Raw genomic sequence first — 20,134 nt, 5'->3', positions numbered from 1 at the left:
GGATTGAAGAAATTGGTTGAAATGTTAAGTATAGGAATTTATCTAGATTTAAGTAGTATATAAGACACTTTATTTGCATTGTAAAGTGCGTTTCAATATTATTTTCAGGGTAGCTTATGGTAAAATAATACCATATACAAGAGGTTACAATAAATCAATAGTTAAAAGATAAAAATTATATAACGATATCTGATACATGTTAACATGTAAATTATTCCTGATTGAAAAATTGTTCGTGATAAAATATTATGTGATACTGCGTCTTTTATTACAATAACGATACTTAGAACAAATTTTCATATAATTTACAAAATAATATGTACATGAAATAATAATGAATCGATGGTTCCAATATTCAAATACTTTCAGTCTTTGATATGAATATACATCCAACTGATTTTATTGTTGCAACAAATAATTAAGATTATATTGGGATTTTTCATGAATGAAACCTGATATTAAACAACGATTTAAACGTGACCAAAGCTTTGTTATAATTTTCATTCTGCTTGGGCCTCGCAGACAATGGTTGAACAAACTTTTTTTCGAAATTTGATAATATGTCTAACTCCTTTCTAGAGCTGCTTCTTTCTAATTGTTCCATTTCGGATGGCTGTGTTTTATCAGAAATGAATGTTTGTTTTATTCGATTCATAGCTTCTTCTGCAAAAAGAAGAGATTACGTTAAGATTAATAAATTAATATTTCCATAAATTAGTAATCTTTCGGAGATAAAATAAAAAGATATAATAAAAGTCCTGCAAAAGAATGAAATTCTATATAAGAATTAATAAAACTGAAATCTACTGATGACAAAAGATGAGTAACCGGCCAAACGGAAATATAAAAATTCTCGTGGTCTGACAGAACAGAGACAAAATTAAAGTGCCCGTATCGTATGATGAGAATAAAAAGAATGTAACAAGGGTATCAATGAATGAAAATGAGGTTCTAAAGTCTGTTCAACGCTGTTGATAGCTGCAACCGCAGCAATTACGTTTTGTTTATGTCTACTGCCTCGTCTCATCTCGTTGGACAGACTATAGAATTAGCATGATCGTACTTTTTCTAAAATAAAATGTATTTATACTTACGTTCGTTTTCATGGAGAACAAAATTCTTAAAGGCACTTAAATTCCTCATGAATAAATGGAATGAATCTTCAATATCTGACACTCGAATTACAAAATCCGGATCACATATCGCTACATGAGACAAGAATCTCCTTCCATCTCTCAATACCTTTGATTGTTTCTCCTTCATGATCGACCAAGCCTTCTCGTCTGAGAACTTATCTCGATATATTTCACGTATACACAATTTGCTTGGTCTTGTATTAAACAACGAATGTTTGGCACAAATAGCTTCTAAATTGCAAGAATCTTCCTTTGGCACCGGAAAATTGTCCAACTTAAAATTCCCGATAGCAGCTAGATTTGCTTCAGAACATTTGCACAGCGTTTTAATAGTAAATCTTAGTAATTTCATGCAACAATTACAAGAATTTAGATTCTCAGATCTCAGAGGAATAATATCTGTCTGTAATATATACTGTACAAATCCTAACAACACATCAGTAATGTCTATTGCGGCTAATAGATCGAAGTCATAGTTCTCCAGCTGTACTAGGAAAATTTGCAGCGGACAAGCATCTGAAACGAAAATATAGGGTGATTTATGTAATTAAATTATGATTTGTTAAGAAAAAGAAAATATTACCTTACCTGGAGTAAAGTGTAAAGAACCCTTCCAGTTGTTGATTGATTCTACAAAAATGATAACTTATTTTTCATATAAAAATTATAAATGTATGAAAATATTATTAGTACAATAAATTTCGTACGTGAATTAATACAAAGCTTCCGTAAATACATCGTGGATTTTACAAAAATCATCATTAATTTACTGACTAGTGTGTAACAGTATGGTAAAGGTCTACAAAATACTATTTCCTTAAATATCTGATAAATATATTCCATCCTGAAACATGAAATTTTAAATTAGAGAAGTACATTGTAAAATATAAAATTTTAAGAATAAAATGATAAGAAGTAAGATGTTACTTTCATACCCTTCAGAACAGTATCCAATTTTTTCATGGATATTGTAAATAATCATCATAATTGCACATAGAAGGCCACTAAATTGATGCGACCTTCTCTAAAAATAATAAAAGTTGTATATCAATAAAAACATTAATTTTCTTTAATTGCTAAAATATGTTCCATTACATAAGGTATATTACCGTGGACCCAACTAAGACAACGAACTGTAATATCATCTTAAGCATCTCAAACTCATGACTCTGTTGTTCAAACCAGGTATTATAGCAAACCATTTGACACGAGTAACGCTTATAAGATTCATCACTCTCTATGAGTAAACGAGTTTTTCCTGCAATATATTTGCTGAGGTAAGTTGATTCCATGGTTACGTATGACAACATGCCAAACACTCTTCTAGCTTCGACACCACGTTCGCATTCGTGCCATGCATTTGCAGAGCACACGCATTTCCCGTTGAGGTCAGAAGTCGAATATAAGACAGAGAAATAAATATCGTTCATATCACGAATGTCGTCATTTTTCATAGCTTGAGAGATTGTTTGTAGAACAACTACTATACTTAAGATCAGTTCCCTCGCAGTAAAAATTAACTAAAATGTAATGATAAACAAATTTTTATATTGTTTAATAAGACAGTTTAAGACGTGTATTGAAAATAATGTACTTTATTTATTATCGGTATAGTTTCCTCCGCTTCAAGTTCTGAGCTTGTTTTTCGCTGAAGAGCAGCTATTTCAGGCAAGATAAATTCCACTGATAATTTCTTATCGTCTATCATGGTCGTTACAGGTTTTACTAATTCCGGATTTTCTATAAAGGATACGAAAATGCAATTAAGATTTATCTACAGTATACTGCATTAAATAAAAAATTTTACCAAATATTCTGAATGTATCTTCTTCTTGCAAAATGGGCAAATTCCGTCTTCCAATTTTTTCTATAATTTGAATATCAACCACAGACTTCTCTGGTTGTGATGGATCATATATTAATTTCGGAATTTCTGTAAGAGGAAAATCTGCAATATGTTCTTATTAAATTTATTATTGTAAACTACAAAAATTGCACAAAGTAGTGTTTTTTCTTTAAGTTATAATCTGCTTACATGGATTCCATATTTTAGAGATATAACTGCTTTTATTAAGTGTATTAGTTTGTACAGAAGTTTCTTTAACCCTTACTGGCTTCGTAGTTACAATTGACGGTCTAAAAATAATTATATAGATATTTCATATAGATAATTATATAGATATTTTAAAAGGGACATGTTAAATATTTACCGATTCTTTGGTGAATCAAATTTGCTTCTTTTCATAGAAATATTGAGATTTATATGTGGTTCTGTTAATCTAACATTTCCATTCTCTAACAACTTACAACGTTCCATTAAGTTTCCTACTTCAAACATCTAAAACAAAAGAAGAGAATCAGAATTTATTGCATAATACAGAATTAAAAAGAAACTCATTTATAAACTACAGACTTGCAATTCAAGTTGCGTTTTCAAATGTTCCTTCTCTTTATAAATGGCATTAATTTCCATCCTATGATGATTTTCCTGTTCTTCGATAAGACGTGCTTTTTCTAATCGATCATTCTCTGCTTTTAATTGAATTTGTTGCAACTGATTCCGTAAAAATACCGCTTCTCCTTCTTTAGTTATAAAATCATCTAGCAATTTCTTATTTTCAGCTTTTAACTTCTCTAATTCCTTTGCATATTCTGATTCTAAAATTATAATACAGTAATTTGTAAAATATAGTAATTTGCCAAGAAGTAACATTCTACAATACTACCTGCAACAAGATTTTCATCCAGCTTAAATGTGGAATTATATACTTTTTTATTTATTAATTTATTCTCAAATTCTTTGTAGTCAACAGAAACTATGGTACTTATATCTTTTGAGTTTTCTATTCCTTTCCTTTCATTATTATGCTGTGATGGATATATAGATTTTGTTAATTTATGAATACTACCATTTAAATTAGGAACACCTTTACTAGTAGATGGTATGCTATTATATTTTTGTGCAAATTTTTTTTGGTCTGTATTTGGTTCACTCATGAAACTATCTTCCTAAAAATCAAATGAACATTATAAATAATTACTATAAACTGACTTAAATACAATACAATATGAACAAAACCTGTAAACAAGCCTGTGTAGCTACAAAATCCATTTCTTCAATATCTTCTTCTGCAAAATCATCCCCCCAAATATCATCTGATTTTCCAGATCTTTTATTTCTTAAATCCTTATTATTTGTAGAAACATCTACCAAACTGTCCCTTTTTATGTCATATCTTGGCCGTTTAGCAGGTACAGAGAATTCATTCTCTCTGTTACTTTCTATTCGCTTAAACATCTTAATTTGTTTAAGCTATAATATTCAGCAAGGATTTTCCTGTCAATTCTTGATATTCAATGAAAATTATTTACATGATTTGTATGGACAGTTTTATTTATTTGTAACTAATAAAATTGTTATTTGGTGCAACAATTTTTATGAGAATTACATTTTGCTCAACTTGCAATGATTCAACAAATAATTGTTATGAGATATTGTTTCTTTCTTTTGAGTATTAATCCATCCTAACCCTGTAATTATTTTAAAATCAGAATAACATGAAAATCCGATAAAATTGTAACAACTTCGTTTTTCATATTACGTATCAGTTTATTATAAGAATTTGTTATATATATATATATAATAATTAGAACGATCGAAATCTATTTCAAACAAAGTGCATGACAGAACTTTGCTTTCCAAACGTGCTGAGATTCCAAAATAATGATGTAAGTGGCACGTCACTCTAATAACTGAAGAAGCATATTACCAACATAAGTATAATTTAAGTTTAATAGAGAACCAGTTTCTTTCTAGAGGTCTATAATTTAAAGTGGAGTTCGTAAGATAATTAATGCTACTTTTAAAGAACTATATATTAAAGAAATTTTATGTTATATAGTAAAACCGTTAAAATTATCAGATTTATACATGCAGTAATATCTAGGAAAAATAATAAAAATGTTTAATATAGTTCTACATTATATGCTAATATTATCAATATGTATAGAACTTTGATTTGCGAGATTAAAAAATATAATATAAAAACATTTTTATTCTGAAAATATTTTATTCTGATCATTAATTATGCTCTAATCAATTTTATTCCATATCGAATAAACAATATTGAAAGTAACATACGACTGATAAAATTGATATATGTATTTACATATAGTTATTAGAATAGAAATAGTGAGGTCGTAAGTTAAAATATTTTATGTATATATGTACATATGTATTTATATAAGTATCTTGATTTGGTATTTTTGTGCAATTTATGTTCATTATGTGAAAAGTAATAAATTATATATTTCTAGAACTTGCTTTCTATATTACATGCATACATACATATAAAGTAAAGTTCAGCCAGAAAGATAGTACATTATAATAAAATGTAGTTAGACACGCATGTGATCGTTGTTAATGATAAAGCAAAAGTACATATCTTCTCTATCATAATTTGATATGACATGATTCAAACAGAGAAAATTTCCTTTCTGATTCAAATTGTTATTTCAAATCTTGAAGTAATGTTAGTAATCTGTAGCGATCTGATTGATTTTATAATCTTACTACATATATCGATTCCATAAATTATAATCTACAATTCGTCCACGAGGAAAAGGCTAAGCACAATAGTTACTATTCTCCGTTATTAGTCGAGGACGGTGACAAAAATCGTCCTCGACCAATAGCGGCTACGAGAACACTTTGCCCTTTTTTCTCGCAGACGTATACGCACTTCTTGATTATGTAACATCTATGTAATTCGTATCTGCATGCTATTTTTCAAAAAGATTGTGTCTGACACTATAATGATAGCTTACTAAAACTACAATTTACATAGCAACAGTATCACTACAGAGAATACTGTAATTCATGTATTCTTGAGTATGTAGATCTGTTTAATTTTAAATACAACATACTACAGTATTTCTACAAGTATAATTACATTCATACAAGTATAACTTAGTTCATAAACCAAATACAATTTTTTTACATAAAGAAAAGTTAGATTTCTATGACATATGAATATACATATCAGACTTACAAATATATCATAGTGTTATAATAGTATTACTTTATTGAACCTGTACCATGGTTTACATATGTAAAAGATTTATTATACGAAATTAGGAATGCTATTTGAACTCATATTCAATCTATAATAGATGTAACATTGTGTAATTTCTAATAGTAATTTGTATTGTTTTTAATATTATAACAGAATATATATTTAGGCTGCAATTCCAACAACACCACAAGCAAGACGAGCTCCAGCATTTCCTGTTGTTTTTGATAATTCAACTCCACCTTTACCAAGGTCATCTGGATCTGCATGAACCTGTTATCAAAAAGAACAAGTTGTATACATATATATATATATATATATATATATATATATATATATATATATATATATATATATATATATATATATATCATAGTATATATATGGTATATATATATAAATATATATATATATATACCATTTAATTAATTATAGAAATTCATAAAAAGATATTACGCAATACTTACTACCAATGTTCTGCCAATAATGTTGTGTGGTCCTTGGAGCTGGATGACTTTGTCAGTTATATTGACATTAGCAACACCGCTTGCATTTGCTTCAACATTTCCTAAATCTCCAACATGACGTACTTCTGCATCAGGACCACCATGATCCTTTTTTAATGGATTGAAATGTGGCCCAGCACTTGTACAACCTATTAAATATATATAAGTAATAATATACTAAATTCCTAAAACTTCTCTATACTTTTCTATACTACTTAAATATACACAAAATTTTGTATAATAACATTCAAATAATAATTATTCATATCAAATAAATAAATTTAAGTTTTGATAAAATTAAAAATTTTAAATAATATAAGATGTTAACATTTACTTGAATGTTATTTACATATATTAATAATATTATATTAACTATATATATTAACTATATTTGAAAAAATTTTAAAAAATATTAATTATTAATGTGACAACATAAAATACTTGATAAGAAACAGAATAATTATTTAAAAATTCGCTTATTACAATCAAGTAATTTACAAATTATTACTTATTGACCTTTAAAATTATCTGTGTCATCACTACAAATTCAAGTTATTCCACTGTTTCAATTCTTTCATGAATCAGGTTATATTTGATTATCATTCAAAAGCTTTCAATAATAACTATAAAAAATAAAATAATAAAACTTCAATAGCAGTGCATTTACCGTTAGTGTTATCACCGAATTCGTGAATGTGAAAACCATGCAGTCCTTGTTTTAAACCGGTTACTTGACCCGTGACCTTGACTGGACTAGAATTGTCCTATGCAATAATTACATCATCAAAATAATAACGATAATGCAATGTGACAGAGTATTATATCGAATAGATTAAAGAAATATCATTTACCGATTGCTCGAAATAGAGAGTGCCTTTGACTTCACCCTGAAGAACACACACGGCCTTAACCATTTTCGAAAACTTTCAATTACTTCCTTGAGCGACAATCGTTTGTAAAATGTAGCTCGCCTGTAACAACTATCGTTTCGTTAAGAAATGTAATTATCGTTTTGCTGAATCACGAACGCAGATACGCTGACGTATTGTATATTGAGCACTTCGGCCGATAAAATGATGACCTTACCGTTCAGTAAGGAAATGGCGAATCACGCAAAGTTGCAATCAATGATCATCGACTGTACATAAATACTAAATACAGGAAGACCAGAGAAATTATGTGCAGTTACGCAAAAAGAGAATATAAAATAATAACAGAGTTTAAACATTACGCTCGAGATGGCGTTACATATCGATGAAGAATTTTGCATAAAATGCCGGTGACTATGAATTTTGCATAAAATGCCGGTGATTATGAATTTTGCATAAAATGCCGGTGGTTTAATTTGTATATTCTTTGTTTTGAGATACCTACGTTTTTGTGTTTGAGTAGAGTAAAAAATATTTTTTCGTTATGAAATAATACATTTTACAAAGTGAAATTACTTTTGTAATAAATTTTTGTTATGATCGTAAAATTTTTGAATAACTTGTAAGAGAATGTGCTATTTGGAATCTTACATAACTTACATTTTCAAAAACAATGATGTATTTCAGTTTTAATTTTATATATAAAAGCGAGTTGAAAATTGTCACATTTATTATATTTTCTATAGTAATAATTAAATTCAATAATATATCCTATTAAGTTTCATTTACAATAATACAACAAGATACAATATATTACAATATAATATGAACAATAAGTTTTAATAAAGAAATAAAATAACATTTATATTTTGTTATATGACGTTTTGAATTAATAACAATTTTGTGCATAAAGTAATCTCTTTCTTAAGTTTTATGTGCAGAAGATTAAAGCAATTTTAAATGCTTTTACTGAAAGTAGCGATTATCGATAGTTAACATTGTGCTAAATTATCGAACTTCGAGATTGAGATGATAACTGCGTATTTAAGCAGGTTTAAGTTTAGTATCGAATATTTTGTGCACGGTGCTTTTTGTAATAGGAGCAATTTATTTATTTCAAATAAAAAGTTAAATAAGTATAATTAAAATGTCGAGAGACCTTCGTAACACAATTCCATTTATAGATTGGATTCGAACTATTTGTCGGGGTGTAAGTAATATTTTAATCTGCATTTGATCTACGTTTTATATTGTTTATTTTTTTAGATATTATGTAACTTGTTTTTAGTCAACGTGTATATTGAAAACATCTCTTATATGCTACTTATTTTTGAAGATTGCATCTATTTTATTGGTTATGTACTAAATATTGTCATGAATTTCAAAATAATTATAATCAATTAAGGTTGACTTACGTCAATATTGTATTTATTTAAAAATTTGAAATGAAATAACAAGAAAGATATTTTATATACAATAGTTCATAAAAATATTTGGACACTTCTAATAATTTTTTCTAAATATACTTATATGTTATACAAAATATTTTGAAATTTCATTAGTACTACAATGGGACTCAATTATCACGATTACATTAGAAAAGATTGAAACAAATCTGAAAATGTAGATAGAAACTACAAGATATTTAGTACAAATATATATTTCACAGAAATCACAAAATTTATTTTAAAAACCAATTATCTATTATATTAACGAGCTTCAGTATTCAATGGGACTAGCCTTAACACTTATTATATATTTAAGTTTGCAATAAATATTTAGTCACTTTTATATGTATTTTCAAATTTGTTTCAAATTTTACCAATATGTTTTATGTAATATACATAATACATATATAAATAAAAGTATTCTATATAAAGTGTTCAAATACCTCTATAAACCATTGTATGGTAATATGGTAAAAAGATAGATTGATGTAGAGCAAAATGAACATTACAGAGAGAGCGCGTAGACAGTTTAAGATTCTCAGATGCTATTGCTGCACGTACACAACCACCCCCGCATGTACCTGGCGGGCCACATCATAAAATTTCAAACGTATATTATTACTCTCGTGATGTCAGACGTTCTGTACAACCGCCATCTGAGATATATACAGAAGGCCAGATAGAAGCAGGGTGATTATATTTTTAATATTTTATATATACAAACTAAACAATAAAACAGATAAAATTTATTGTACATGCTAGATATTAATATCTTACAATTAGTTGCATAGAATGTGCAATGGTTTCTATGACTATTTTAGTATAGAATTTCTTATAGTACTAATGAAACTTAACATGCATTGAATGTAATTTTTTCAGGAAAGTTGATACGACTCAAATAAAATTAAATCCATTAAATAAACAGCTGCTAGGACAAGAATAAATTCAGTAAAATAAATGTTAGTTATACTTTGATTGTAATATATAATAAATACAGTTAACTTAAATAGAAGTCTTACGTGTAACTTTTAGTTAAGATAAGATATAATGTAAGATATAATTAAATTACAGATTGTTTAATTACACTCCCATTTAATGTTTAACTGGTAACAGTATATAAATAATAAACAGAGGAATGTTTCTCATATCTTCTGCTTGATAGCAGGCATACCAGATAATTTTCTTTCACTTTATAATACATTATTGTTACATACATACAGAGCTCAATGCTTCCATAAAATTTATGTGAGTCTAAGAATAACATTTACACTGAGGGGTTTGTACAAACAGCAGATTAAATGCTGTTGCATCTAACAATATAGTACATGGTGTATTCATTCAACAATCTTTGCAGAAATAATGAATTCCTCCATTATAAATTAACAATCGTCAACGAAAGTTACATAGAAATAATAATCTAATAGGGAATTTGATTTTGATAATACTGTATCATGTCGTAAGTTTTCGTACGGAAATTGAGGTAGCTGTTACGTATTACATTGAGCATATAGGCCGCCGCTTCGCGATCAGTTGCTGTCGGCACGAATCTGCCGCGTAAAAGTTTTATCGTTTGTCCACGGAAGCATGGCAATCCGGTATCAAGCATTAGAGAAACCAGAGAAATAATAGCTTCTTGGTAAGGTCTAAAACAATGTAGTAAAACAATATTATAATTTGATCGAAATTTCTAGAGAAAAAGAAAATATCGCAAATGATTAATTATTTGAAGAGGAAATAAATTTGGTTAAACAAACTATTTATAACTCCAAATTTTAAAAATATTTGTTTGTAATTTACCTAACGGCGAGGAAAGCCTGTACACATAATTCCATGAACCAACGAAAAGGTGCGGCCTCCATTTTACCACCCATTACGAGCACCATTTCATCTGTTAGCTTAATATCAGGCTCAAAGCCTAAATTACCACCAGGCGAACTTTCAAACATAAATCCAAAATCGATATGTATGATATGACCTTCGGTGTCCAACATAATGTTGCCATTGTGGCGATCTTTTATTTGTAAAAGATATGTGATTACACTGTAGGCAGCCATTGATTTCACAAAATTACGACGTACGTTCTGAAATTCTTTTGTCGTTTCATCTCCATAACGTGTAATAAAATATTGATGCATGTCAATATCAGTGGTGCGACCAAGTTGATCGCGTGAAGTTGCGTTAGGTACACATTCTATCACACCGCACTGAAATATATATTAATACTTTATAATATTTATCAAAATTGTTTCTTATGACTGTAAGGTGCCTTACCCCGGGTGCCGTAGCTACTACTCTATATGGGAACAAGAATAAATTTAATCCAACTTTTTGAAATATATTCTTGAAAATACTGATCACTTGTAAAGCTAACATATCTTGTCTAACATCATCTCCGACTTTAAAAATAGCAGCTTGCCACGTTTCTTTTTCTGGTTCTCTTTTGATATCAACTTTACCATTAGTCGATACTGCTAATGCAATATTCTCTAATTCGTTAATTCCATATTTTCGAACTTTGAAACGCGCTAAAAATGGTGCTTTTGCGGCACTATAAATAATAACAATAAATCAAATATTAATGACAATACAATGCAAAGTATTCCAAACAAGTAACGTAAATCGTAGTACTCACCTCTGCATAGGAGTTCCACTTTGATAATCAATATCAATTACCATTGCTTCAGGATTAGATGGCAAGTAGCAACTTGGCTGTGCTTTAATTTGTGACAAAGCTTTTAGACACGCTGATTTACGTTCAGGACCTTTAGGATATGGCCTTATATCACCTGAAATATTTGTAATCTTTTCGAAGAAGTCAAATTCTCTTTCATAAAATTGTTTTGCTGGGCCAGATAACGATCCTAAAATACTTTTTACAAGCGAATCTAATATATCATACAAAACTGGATCTTTTATTTGTTTATCTTCGTCCACATACATATTTGTGTACATGTTCCAAATTAGTTGATGTGCTACAACCTATATCAAATTAAGAATGACCATAAAGATCTTGATTTGTAAACAATCAAACAATTGACTAGTATTCTTAACACTTACCTGTGAACGTTTAGCGATTTTCTTTATAAATTCTATCACATAACCCATGGTATCATGGCGTACAGCTTGTACAAGTTGTGGTATATAAAAAAGTACAGCATCTGCTGGATAACTACTTAGTACCTCTACTGCATATTGTGCAGAAATTGGATGATGCGGAAATTGACGAGAGAAGTATGCTAGTGCTTGAATAGGTGATACTCTCTCCCATGTTAACATATACACCAACTAAAACATATTGAATTAATAAATCATAATTTGTAATTATATAAATCTTTCAAAATTAATATTGTTCAAGAAATATCTTACTTCAGGTACATCGTTAAGTAATGTATCAGTCGTAACGAGGTATTGTAAAGCTTCTGGGACGTGCATAACCGGCACAGGTTTAAGGCGAACAAGTCCACATACTTCTTTGATAATAATTTCAGAATTCTTTAATCGAACTGGTAAAAATATGGCAAGGATAGGACTAATTTCCCATGCAAGTCGCGTATATTCTCGCCACCGATCATTCATTCCCTTAGCACGCCATTCTGCAATACTTGATTCACCTGGAAGTGCAAGCTCTTGTCTTCCACTAGGATTTCTCCAAACCTATAATTCAAAATGTTAAATAGTGTTTAAAAAAATGAAGAGGATATTGTACTAAATATAAAACTAAACTTACCAATAACATTTCTATTTCGACTGCCAACAGTTCGAGGATCAAATTTCTTTTTTTTATATAATCTTTTACAAACACGTTAGCGTTCATAACACGCTTGCTACGATTACTACGTTTGCCCAAAGTATTGCTACTAGTAGACATTGGAACTGTATTAATCCATACGTTTGTCGGTGTTTTCGAAAATTCAGCGTTCGTTGTACCAAAGGACGTACTCAAAGAACTAATTGTTTCACTAGGTCCAAAAGCACCAGTTGAATACGAATGAGATGTTAACATTTCAAATTCACTGTCGGTGCCAGTCATTACCAAATATTTTTTGTCACTGTGCATTACCTACGACATGATAAAATAAGCATTATGAAACAGAAAGTTAAGAGAAAATTAGCACTTTTTTAATTGAGAGTATTTTACTGACTTGCCAGAAACGTATAAGCGTAACTAAATCCTCGTGTAATTGTTCTAGTTCTTGCGTTGGTACTTGACGATCTCGACAGAAATAATCCAAACAATTACAATATACTCGTTCTCGTAGTACGTTTTTACTTAATGTCCTATAAACAAAATTTATTATTTGTTCGGTTATTTATTAATATATATCGAATTTCTCACATAATATAATACCTCGGTAAAATATCTCCTTGAAGAAGAAGAAGTCCACAAGAAAGCAATTTAAAGCGCACTCCAACTGCAGCAACATGGCGACTCATTCCAGGCTCTTCGCCAGAAGCACCAACAGTCATAGGTAATGACCGATGTAATAATGTGACAATCATATCAACCGTTTCTTGACAGCAATATTTAGCAGTTTCAATCAATTCTACGATAAATGTAACCCAAATATCATGAGGTTTCACTTGGGGGGGATTTGAACCTAACTTGCAACCCTCGTATACTGCTAACGGACTGACTTCTTCTTCGTCCAGTGCGAACAAACCCATTCTTTTGTCAACAGTATACTGCCACGCAACAAACATTTCTTGTAAAAAACGCAGTTTCAAATCTGGCCGTACGGTAAGTATCCACTGCCAGCACTCAACTGCTGTTGTCATAGCTGCAGGAGTGAACAATTCAATTTGTGAAGAAGCTACTGTATGCAGCAAACGTCTATGTGTCCCTGAATAAATTAAAATATTATAATTAATTATAGATTATGAAACAAAATCAAATAATTTTCACGAAATTATTGTTGATAAGTCATACCAGGCATAGAAATTAATAATGCAGTAGCACGCCAAAGAGCGCTACGATGGTTAACGTCATTTCGAGCACGGCAGGCCATCCACACAGCATCAATTAATAAGTCAATAACTTTGTTTCTAATTTCTTCAAAAGATATTTCAGAAGTAGATGATTCGGTTTGTGCCAACGATAGCATTCCTGCTATTTCTCCAGCATATCGTGAACGTGTAGACATCATCGACAGAAGCCACGAACTGGCTCCCTTTGGACCACGTGGTCGTTTATCTAACGAATTAGTCTATAACAAGCGCATTTTATTATTTTTATAATAAAGTATTTTAAAATATTAAATATTAGGAATATTATTTTACGTTTGGTAAGGCCGATGTTGGAATAGCAAGGTCCACAAATTCAAGAACTGAATCCGTAGACAAACATAAACCAGAATGGTGTTTTAATCTAGAAGACGGAATTTGATTTACATATTCCTGTAAATGTGATTTAGTGGCTTGAGGCGCCCACTTCATGGCTTCTTGTACTATACCTTTACATCTCGCAGTGAAATCTTTCACAATAATCTGTGTAACATAGTTTAGATTTAGCATTTGAGTTGCGTATTGTATATTGATTCGCATAATTCCAATATACACACCTCTCTTGCCTCGAGCGTATCCGTAAGTTCTATACTGTATGGTGTACCAGGTATTCGTAAAATTGGTGTCTCTTCGTTTGGATCAATTTGTAACGAGAATGATAAAATCTATATAAATAATAATTTAATTAAGTATGGTAATACTACAAAAGAGAAAGGATGTAGGACAAAAGAAAATTTGTACCTGTAATATATCCAACATACTCCAAAGCACTTTGCAATTCCATAGAAGGTGCGGGAACGCATCCACCAGTGCACTAAGATACTTATCCGCTATCCGCCTAATCTGTTTATGTACATGATTAAAATACACGAGAAGAAATTGAGCATGATTTTCGAGTTCTTTCTCGCGCCTTTCGTCTTTTGGTTTACGCTGCATAACATCTTTGAATTTTACAAAGACTGAATCAGCAACACAACATATACACTGCCACATGCCGCTCTTATCTTTTTGCAAATCTGTATCGCATAAATATTCCATTATTGGTTGTAAACTAGGTTCAGGACTGTTTGCTACCCTCAAAGTTTCTAACCAATAGACTGATAATAAATATGTACACTGTGCAAATTGCAATTTTGTTACATATTGCGATATATCATTAGTTCTGTGAAAAAAAGACAATGTTTACAACTCTGTTTTTAAAAAATATATTTCCAAGAAAGTAAAAAAATATGTACCGAGTACTTAATTTTAATACTTGACTCCTCAATTCTTGTAATTCGTTTAATGAAACACTATCATTGCGTACAGCTGAAGTATACTGCAATTCTCTCATCTCAAGACGTGCACTAGTTTGCGAAATAAGGTAAGGTGATTTTACAGCAATTTCCTTGACACCTTCGTACCATTCTGCAGGCCATAATCTTGATGCTTGATCACCAGCGAAACCCATTACGACACAATAAAGCCAAAAGTCTTTAAAAAGTTTTAGGAGTCTCTTGTATGGATGCCTGATCGGCGGAAGTCGCCTTACTAATATAGCGATTACAGGAATAAGCACACCTAAATTTCCTGCGCTAGTTGCTGCTTTCTAATATAAGATATAACAATTAAAATCAAATTTTGTAAAGTTTCACTTTCTTAATATTATTATTCAAATCATCAGTTTTAATTACCGTTACTGAAACGTTATTTGACGCCTTATCGCTGGAACGTTTACCCTCTAGTCCGAGTTGAACAAAAAGTTCAAGCAAGTGAAGTAGCAAATCGTCCAATTCTGATTCACCTTGAAGATTTGCTGCTATATTTGCAAGAGCATTTGTGACTGCCTTAGCTACGTGACAATATTGTTTACGATCATCGTTCGAAGCATAAGTTGCGGTACTTGAGCCCAATGACATAGAAAACATTTGCATTATGCCTTCGTAAATCTGAAAACAAAATATATTCTTATGCGATTTATATTATACTGTAATTTGTACGTGAAGACGCTAACAATTTACTTAATAATTACTAATTGATCTTAAACTGAACCTTTGATTCGCATTTCGCAATGATCATACATCCTAACTGATCCACGATCAGAAAATCAAGATCACTCGGAGTACGACAAAATAATTGCTGAAAAAATGGGAATATTGTACGCATAGTCTTTGGGGTGTCTTTCAACGCAACGGCAACATGCCCCAACATGATTACTATGTTTTTCGAAATTAATTCGCTATTCGACCTGTCATCGGATTCACTAAAAGTATTGAAATAAATAATTGAGACATCGTAAGAACTAAGGTGTAAATTCAGGAAACTGATTTATATATATAAAGTGAACAATATATGCAGTACCCGTCACATATGTCAGCAGCAAATAATCTATTCGAGACGCTGGCAACTAATGCTGGTACACAATCTGGATTTACAGAATGAGCAGCTTCTAGAGCAATACAAAGATTGCCAATAGCTGCGTCGCGTAGTTTTTCAAAGGCTGTTTGTATTGACGAAGTAGTTTGTTTCGAATCTTGCATATCTTTCCCTTAAAAGGAATAACTTTCTCATTAATTTCATATGTAATATTTATTTATGATTGTATGCTACCTCTTTCACTTTGTTGACGGTGTAATTTAAGTAGTATAGGAGATGGAACAACAAGAAAGTCCCGAAGATAATATATAGATGTACTCGCTATATTAGGAAACTTTTGCGCTAATTTTCCTAATCCTTCAAGGCATACCATTAATAAAGGCATATGCGCCAGCACCAGTTTTGGTCCATGATTAGAATTAATCTTTTCAACTAAACGACCACATAAACTATCCGCACCTGTAAATAATATTTAATTCCATAAATGTTTACCGAGATATGCACGGCATTATTCATAAGTTGGGCAAATGTTGTTAATTCTAAGAAATTCTTCCAGAAAACGAAGAGTTCTGTATGAAAATTAATTTCTCAATAACAGTGATTTAAAACAGCAGTGCATTGAAGTACGTATATTTGCCATGATAATAATCTTGCCTATGAATATTTATTGCTCATTTTTGCATTAACAGTCGATCAAACAGTTAGAATCAGCTAAGAGAATTACGTTTAGTGGTATAATAATTAGACCAATGAAGGTAACGGGAGAACCGCGTTAACGCACTGTCAGAGTAGAAAGTATTTAACTCGTTAGTTAAAAGTATTGAATGTTATCAAAGATGGGGCAATCAATCGAAATGCAATATAAGCTAAATTCGAATACCCTCGCCAATCAGCATTGAACTGATATCTGCGAATAGCGCGGACAAATCATACTGGTCTCTCACTGGAAAAATAACGTAATGATCTATAGATAATCCTACCAACACACAAGAATTGAATTTAAATTATTTTATTAAAACAAAAACATTACTAAAACTATATACATGTGATTTTTCAAACTATATTCAAGCGTACATTTATAGTGTCACTTACCAGTTTCATCACCAATTGCCCAAACAAGAAGATCGACACACGCAGAATTAGCCATAACGTTTACTTTAAACCTATTTACAGTTCTAAAATTAGTGTCCATATCCTCGCGTTCGCTTGCATCATGTTGACGTGATTGTAATTCTGTTTGACCGGATAGAAAGAGACCTTTCACGAACTCTTGTACGTCTCTTGTAAAAGGAATAGGCAAATCACGTTGATTTTGTAACAGTTCCCGCAAAAGAGCAACCATTACTAGATTCATTGTTTCATTAAATGTACGATAAGGAAATATTTGCACCTGGCCAGAGTTGTAAACCTAGATAAAAAATTAATGATTAAATGGAATTGATAGCATGGTGAAACTTTATTATAAAATAATGAAACTAACTTGCTGAGTTTCCTCATCAAGGAACATTAAAATTTCTTTAGTAAGCAATTTCTTTGCCAAAGCGAGTACACTTTGTAAATGTACCACATTAAATTGCATAGCAGCTCTCCTTTCAGGACTTTCATTGCATCTCATTTGAGGAAACTGATTGAAACTTGATCCATATCTAGTAAAAAAATATGTGGCTGGATCATAGGGCACTGATGTGTAAGATTGTAACGATGGTCGTTTGGTGTAAGAATATTCGTGATCCCCGATTAGTAGACTTGGTGCAGTATCTATAGCCGGATGAGGATTGAAGTTACCACTTAATGATCGTGGAATAATCGGTCGAAAGTTCGAAAAGCTATGCTGCTTTTTATCCAATGTTAAACGCATTTCTACTTTTGGTACTGAGAGGGGCGGTTCCGGTCTCGGAAAAATTCGGCATAAAAGAGGTGGATCAGTATAAGCAAAGCGACCCATAGATCGAGCTAAACCAATTAATACCGGAACTAAGCATTTGCATAATGATACTGAAAAAGGGAAAAAAGGAAAAACGTAATTATACGAAATTAAATATAATATAGTTAACAATAAGAGAGAAATACCTACATTTTGCTTGCATTCCTCTATTCCCATTTTGATCTTTGTATCCCCTAATAAGATTTGTTAAAACTGCTAATATTTCCACCTGAGTAGAAATAATTTCTTCGCGTACAGATTCACATCTAGATGCAACATCACTGAGTAATGTGTTTAAGCAGAAACTAAAACGTTCAGCAACAGGAATACGTTCACTAGGTAAACATTTGACCTCATCCAACCATACAGCTTTTGGAAGACCACGTAGTAATCGCAAAAGATATGGTAATATCTTATCCCGATGTTGTAAACCAGATTCCAGAAAATATATTCCCAATGCAATAGTTGTATCTTGTCCTCTTTGATCCAATCGGTATATACCCTGAGCAGATTCTTGTGGGCATAACTTGAACAACTGTGTGACCTATGTTAAACAAATTTTATTTAATTTTTCACAATATTAGTAGAACTATTGAATGTATCATTTGAAACAGAATTTCATAGACACAAGCATTGCAAATTGAATCTTTTATTTAATACTAATTACATCTGATGATGTTTTTTAATTATCATTACAATTTGAAACAATTTAATTTAAAGTAAAATCAATAATTAATCTAAGAAAGGTATAATAAATACTCGTGTAATATACATTATAATAAAAAGCATTACTTTATTTAAAATTAAATGCAGATATATAAAGATTAGTTACATAAAAATTTGATACAAAATAATGCATAGTTAATGAAAATGTTTTATATCTAGTTAGTACAATTGTTAATGTCATATTTTCTTAGTTATATATTCTATGTCATACATTGATTCACAAATTAATAACTAAAATAAAATTTAATAAATTAATCGAAATAAAAGATGAAGATCTATCAATAAATTAAAATATACATATTGTGCAATCTTTTATTTGCAAAGTTGTGTCTACAGAAACAATTCCTTAAACAGTGAATTATATCTGAAACATATGTCAGAAATCATTTATTTAATAGCATAATGACGTTAATGATCAAATGCAAACGTATCATTAATGCATGAGTTGACTAGTACATTGTCCTTCGAATTATATCATTAGATGACATATTATCAGGATATCAGCTGACACGTCCTTCAAATTAACCTAATTCTAATTAAATGTCAAGTTTTTTATCGATACATAAATATCATGTTAATGTATAATATCCAATAATTAACGAACCTTTTCCCATGGTGTAGGTTTAATCGCTGCTAAACATCTAGCTAAATGTTGGACGGCCTTCGAGAAAAATAATTTCTCGTCCGCCACCATTTTGCCCACTGTCTACTTATCGTATGATTCCTGTAAATATCGTCTGCTTGTCTGCTTGTCTCACTGACAGACCGCCTTTCGCTACATTCGACCTATCGATCTTGGATTCGATATTTAAATTTGCGCAAGTTTAAAATTGTTCCTGTTTCTAAAGATTTGCAAATGAATGTCGAATTTTAACCATCAATAATTTATTTTTTTTATATAATCGATAGAAAATATAACTAACTTGAGTAAAAAGTGAACATGTATGTGATATTTTATGTAACGACATACATTATATGTATTCACATTACATGTTTATGTAATTTATTAATAATTTCTTGTGAATTTTCATGTAAAAAAATAAATTTTCGTTATTAATAATAAATGTTGTATTCTTTGGATCTTTTAAACTTTTGAA

At 30.5% G+C, this 20,134-nt stretch overlaps 4 protein-coding genes across 7 annotated transcripts; 1 reads left to right on the top strand and 3 right to left on the bottom strand.

Moving 5' to 3' along the window:
* Positions 1-241: 241 nt before the first annotated feature.
* LOC117216784 lies at positions 242-4,959 on the bottom strand. Of its 2 annotated transcripts, XM_033463797.1 has the most exons (14): positions 4,739-4,959; positions 4,216-4,667; positions 3,863-4,145; positions 3,550-3,794; positions 3,347-3,474; positions 3,172-3,272; positions 2,944-3,084; positions 2,731-2,876; positions 2,246-2,656; positions 2,072-2,160; positions 1,844-1,980; positions 1,725-1,766; positions 1,095-1,652; positions 440-663 (listed from the first exon to the last, which is right to left on the bottom strand). In XM_033463797.1, the coding sequence occupies exons 2-14, from the start codon at positions 4,432-4,434 to the stop codon at positions 440-442; spliced, it is 2,724 nt and encodes a 907-aa protein (XP_033319688.1). In that variant the 5' UTR covers positions 4,435-4,667; positions 4,739-4,959. The 2 variants fall into 2 exon arrangements, with proteins under 2 accessions (XP_033319689.1, XP_033319688.1); XM_033463798.1 differs by lacking the exon at positions 4,739-4,959 and having other exon boundaries at positions 242-663; positions 4,216-4,434.
* Positions 4,960-6,192: 1,233 nt separating this feature from the next.
* Positions 6,193-7,896, bottom strand: LOC117216787 (superoxide dismutase [Cu-Zn]). 3 transcript variants are annotated; one of them, XM_033463806.1, is made up of 5 exons: positions 7,801-7,896; positions 7,566-7,685; positions 7,382-7,478; positions 6,676-6,863; positions 6,193-6,481 (listed from the first exon to the last, which is right to left on the bottom strand). In XM_033463806.1, the coding sequence occupies exons 2-5, from the start codon at positions 7,626-7,628 to the stop codon at positions 6,374-6,376; spliced, it is 456 nt and encodes a 151-aa protein (XP_033319697.1). In that variant the 5' UTR covers positions 7,629-7,685; positions 7,801-7,896; the 3' UTR covers positions 6,193-6,373. The 3 variants fall into 3 exon arrangements, with proteins under 3 accessions (XP_033319697.1, XP_033319696.1, XP_033319695.1); XM_033463805.1 differs by having other exon boundaries at positions 7,566-7,694; positions 7,801-7,892; XM_033463804.1 differs by lacking the exon at positions 7,801-7,896 and having other exon boundaries at positions 7,566-7,794.
* A 694-nt stretch (positions 7,897-8,590) lies between these two features.
* Positions 8,591-10,114, top strand: LOC117215901 (NADH dehydrogenase [ubiquinone] 1 alpha subcomplex subunit 7-like). Its single transcript, XM_033462465.1, has 3 exons — positions 8,591-8,793; positions 9,543-9,721; positions 9,911-10,114. The coding sequence occupies exons 1-3, from the start codon at positions 8,731-8,733 to the stop codon at positions 9,972-9,974; spliced, it is 306 nt and encodes a 101-aa protein (XP_033318356.1). The 5' UTR covers positions 8,591-8,730; the 3' UTR covers positions 9,975-10,114.
* A 268-nt stretch (positions 10,115-10,382) lies between these two features.
* On the bottom strand, positions 10,383-19,818 carry LOC117215892 (phosphatidylinositol 4-kinase alpha). Its single transcript, XM_033462462.1, has 22 exons — positions 19,642-19,818; positions 18,462-18,855; positions 17,868-18,382; positions 17,480-17,795; positions 16,622-16,846; positions 16,373-16,559; positions 16,064-16,274; positions 15,706-15,960; positions 15,268-15,620; positions 14,774-15,194; positions 14,590-14,697; positions 14,309-14,515; positions 13,959-14,235; positions 13,380-13,872; positions 13,174-13,309; positions 12,759-13,091; positions 12,398-12,685; positions 12,089-12,316; positions 11,664-12,010; positions 11,303-11,579; positions 10,829-11,235; positions 10,383-10,674 (listed from the first exon to the last, which is right to left on the bottom strand). The coding sequence occupies exons 1-22, from the start codon at positions 19,729-19,731 to the stop codon at positions 10,449-10,451; spliced, it is 6,294 nt and encodes a 2,097-aa protein (XP_033318353.1). The 5' UTR covers positions 19,732-19,818; the 3' UTR covers positions 10,383-10,448.
* Between the last annotated feature and the right edge of the window lie 316 nt (positions 19,819-20,134).

This window comes from Bombus bifarius, unplaced genomic scaffold (genome assembly GCF_011952205.1).
Source record: "Bombus bifarius isolate JDL3187 unplaced genomic scaffold, Bbif_JDL3187 scf7180000007973, whole genome shotgun sequence".
Lineage (NCBI taxonomy): Eukaryota > Metazoa > Arthropoda > Insecta > Hymenoptera > Apidae > Bombus > Bombus bifarius.
The sequence above is the reverse complement of the archived record's forward strand: the minus strand, read 5'-3'. Positions and strand labels throughout refer to the sequence as shown.

What these genes read in the sequence shown, in the direction of transcription:
- LOC117216784 (XM_033463797.1), bottom strand. Translation starts at nt 4,434, where the DNA reads ATGTTTAAGCGAATAGAAAGTAACAGAGAGAATGAATTCTCTGTACCT. An exon ending in GGATGAAAATCTTGTTGCAG is followed by an intron (nt 3,795 to 3,862) that starts GTAGTATTGTAG and finishes TTATAATTTTAG; the next exon opens with AATCAGAATATGCAAAGGAA. An exon ending in TTCTTTACACTTTACTCCAG is followed by an intron (nt 1,653 to 1,724) that starts GTAAGGTAATAT and finishes TTTTCGTTTCAG; the next exon opens with ATGCTTGTCCGCTGCAAATT.
- LOC117216787 (XM_033463806.1), bottom strand. Translation starts at nt 7,628, where the DNA reads ATGGTTAAGGCCGTGTGTGTTCTTCAGGGTGAAGTCAAAGGCACTCTC. An exon ending in CTCTCTATTTCGAGCAATCG is followed by an intron (nt 7,479 to 7,565) that starts GTAAATGATATT and finishes ATTATTGCATAG; the next exon opens with GACAATTCTAGTCCAGTCAA. An exon ending in TTATTGGCAGAACATTGGTA is followed by an intron (nt 6,482 to 6,675) that starts GTAAGTATTGCG and finishes TTTTGATAACAG; the next exon opens with GTTCATGCAGATCCAGATGA.
- LOC117215901 (XM_033462465.1), top strand. Translation starts at nt 8,731, where the DNA reads ATGTCGAGAGACCTTCGTAACACAATTCCATTTATAGATTGGATTCGA. An exon ending in TTCGAACTATTTGTCGGGGT is followed by an intron (nt 8,794 to 9,542) that starts GTAAGTAATATT and finishes TGAACATTACAG; the next exon opens with AGAGAGCGCGTAGACAGTTT. An exon ending in GAAGGCCAGATAGAAGCAGG is followed by an intron (nt 9,722 to 9,910) that starts GTGATTATATTT and finishes TAATTTTTTCAG; the next exon opens with GAAAGTTGATACGACTCAAA.
- LOC117215892 (XM_033462462.1), bottom strand. Translation starts at nt 19,731, where the DNA reads ATGGTGGCGGACGAGAAATTATTTTTCTCGAAGGCCGTCCAACATTTA. An exon ending in GGCAATTGGTGATGAAACTG is followed by an intron (nt 16,847 to 17,479) that starts GTAAGTGACACT and finishes TATTATTTACAG; the next exon opens with GTGCGGATAGTTTATGTGGT. An exon ending in CAAGGAGATATTTTACCGAG is followed by an intron (nt 13,310 to 13,379) that starts GTATTATATTAT and finishes TTTTGTTTATAG; the next exon opens with GACATTAAGTAAAAACGTAC.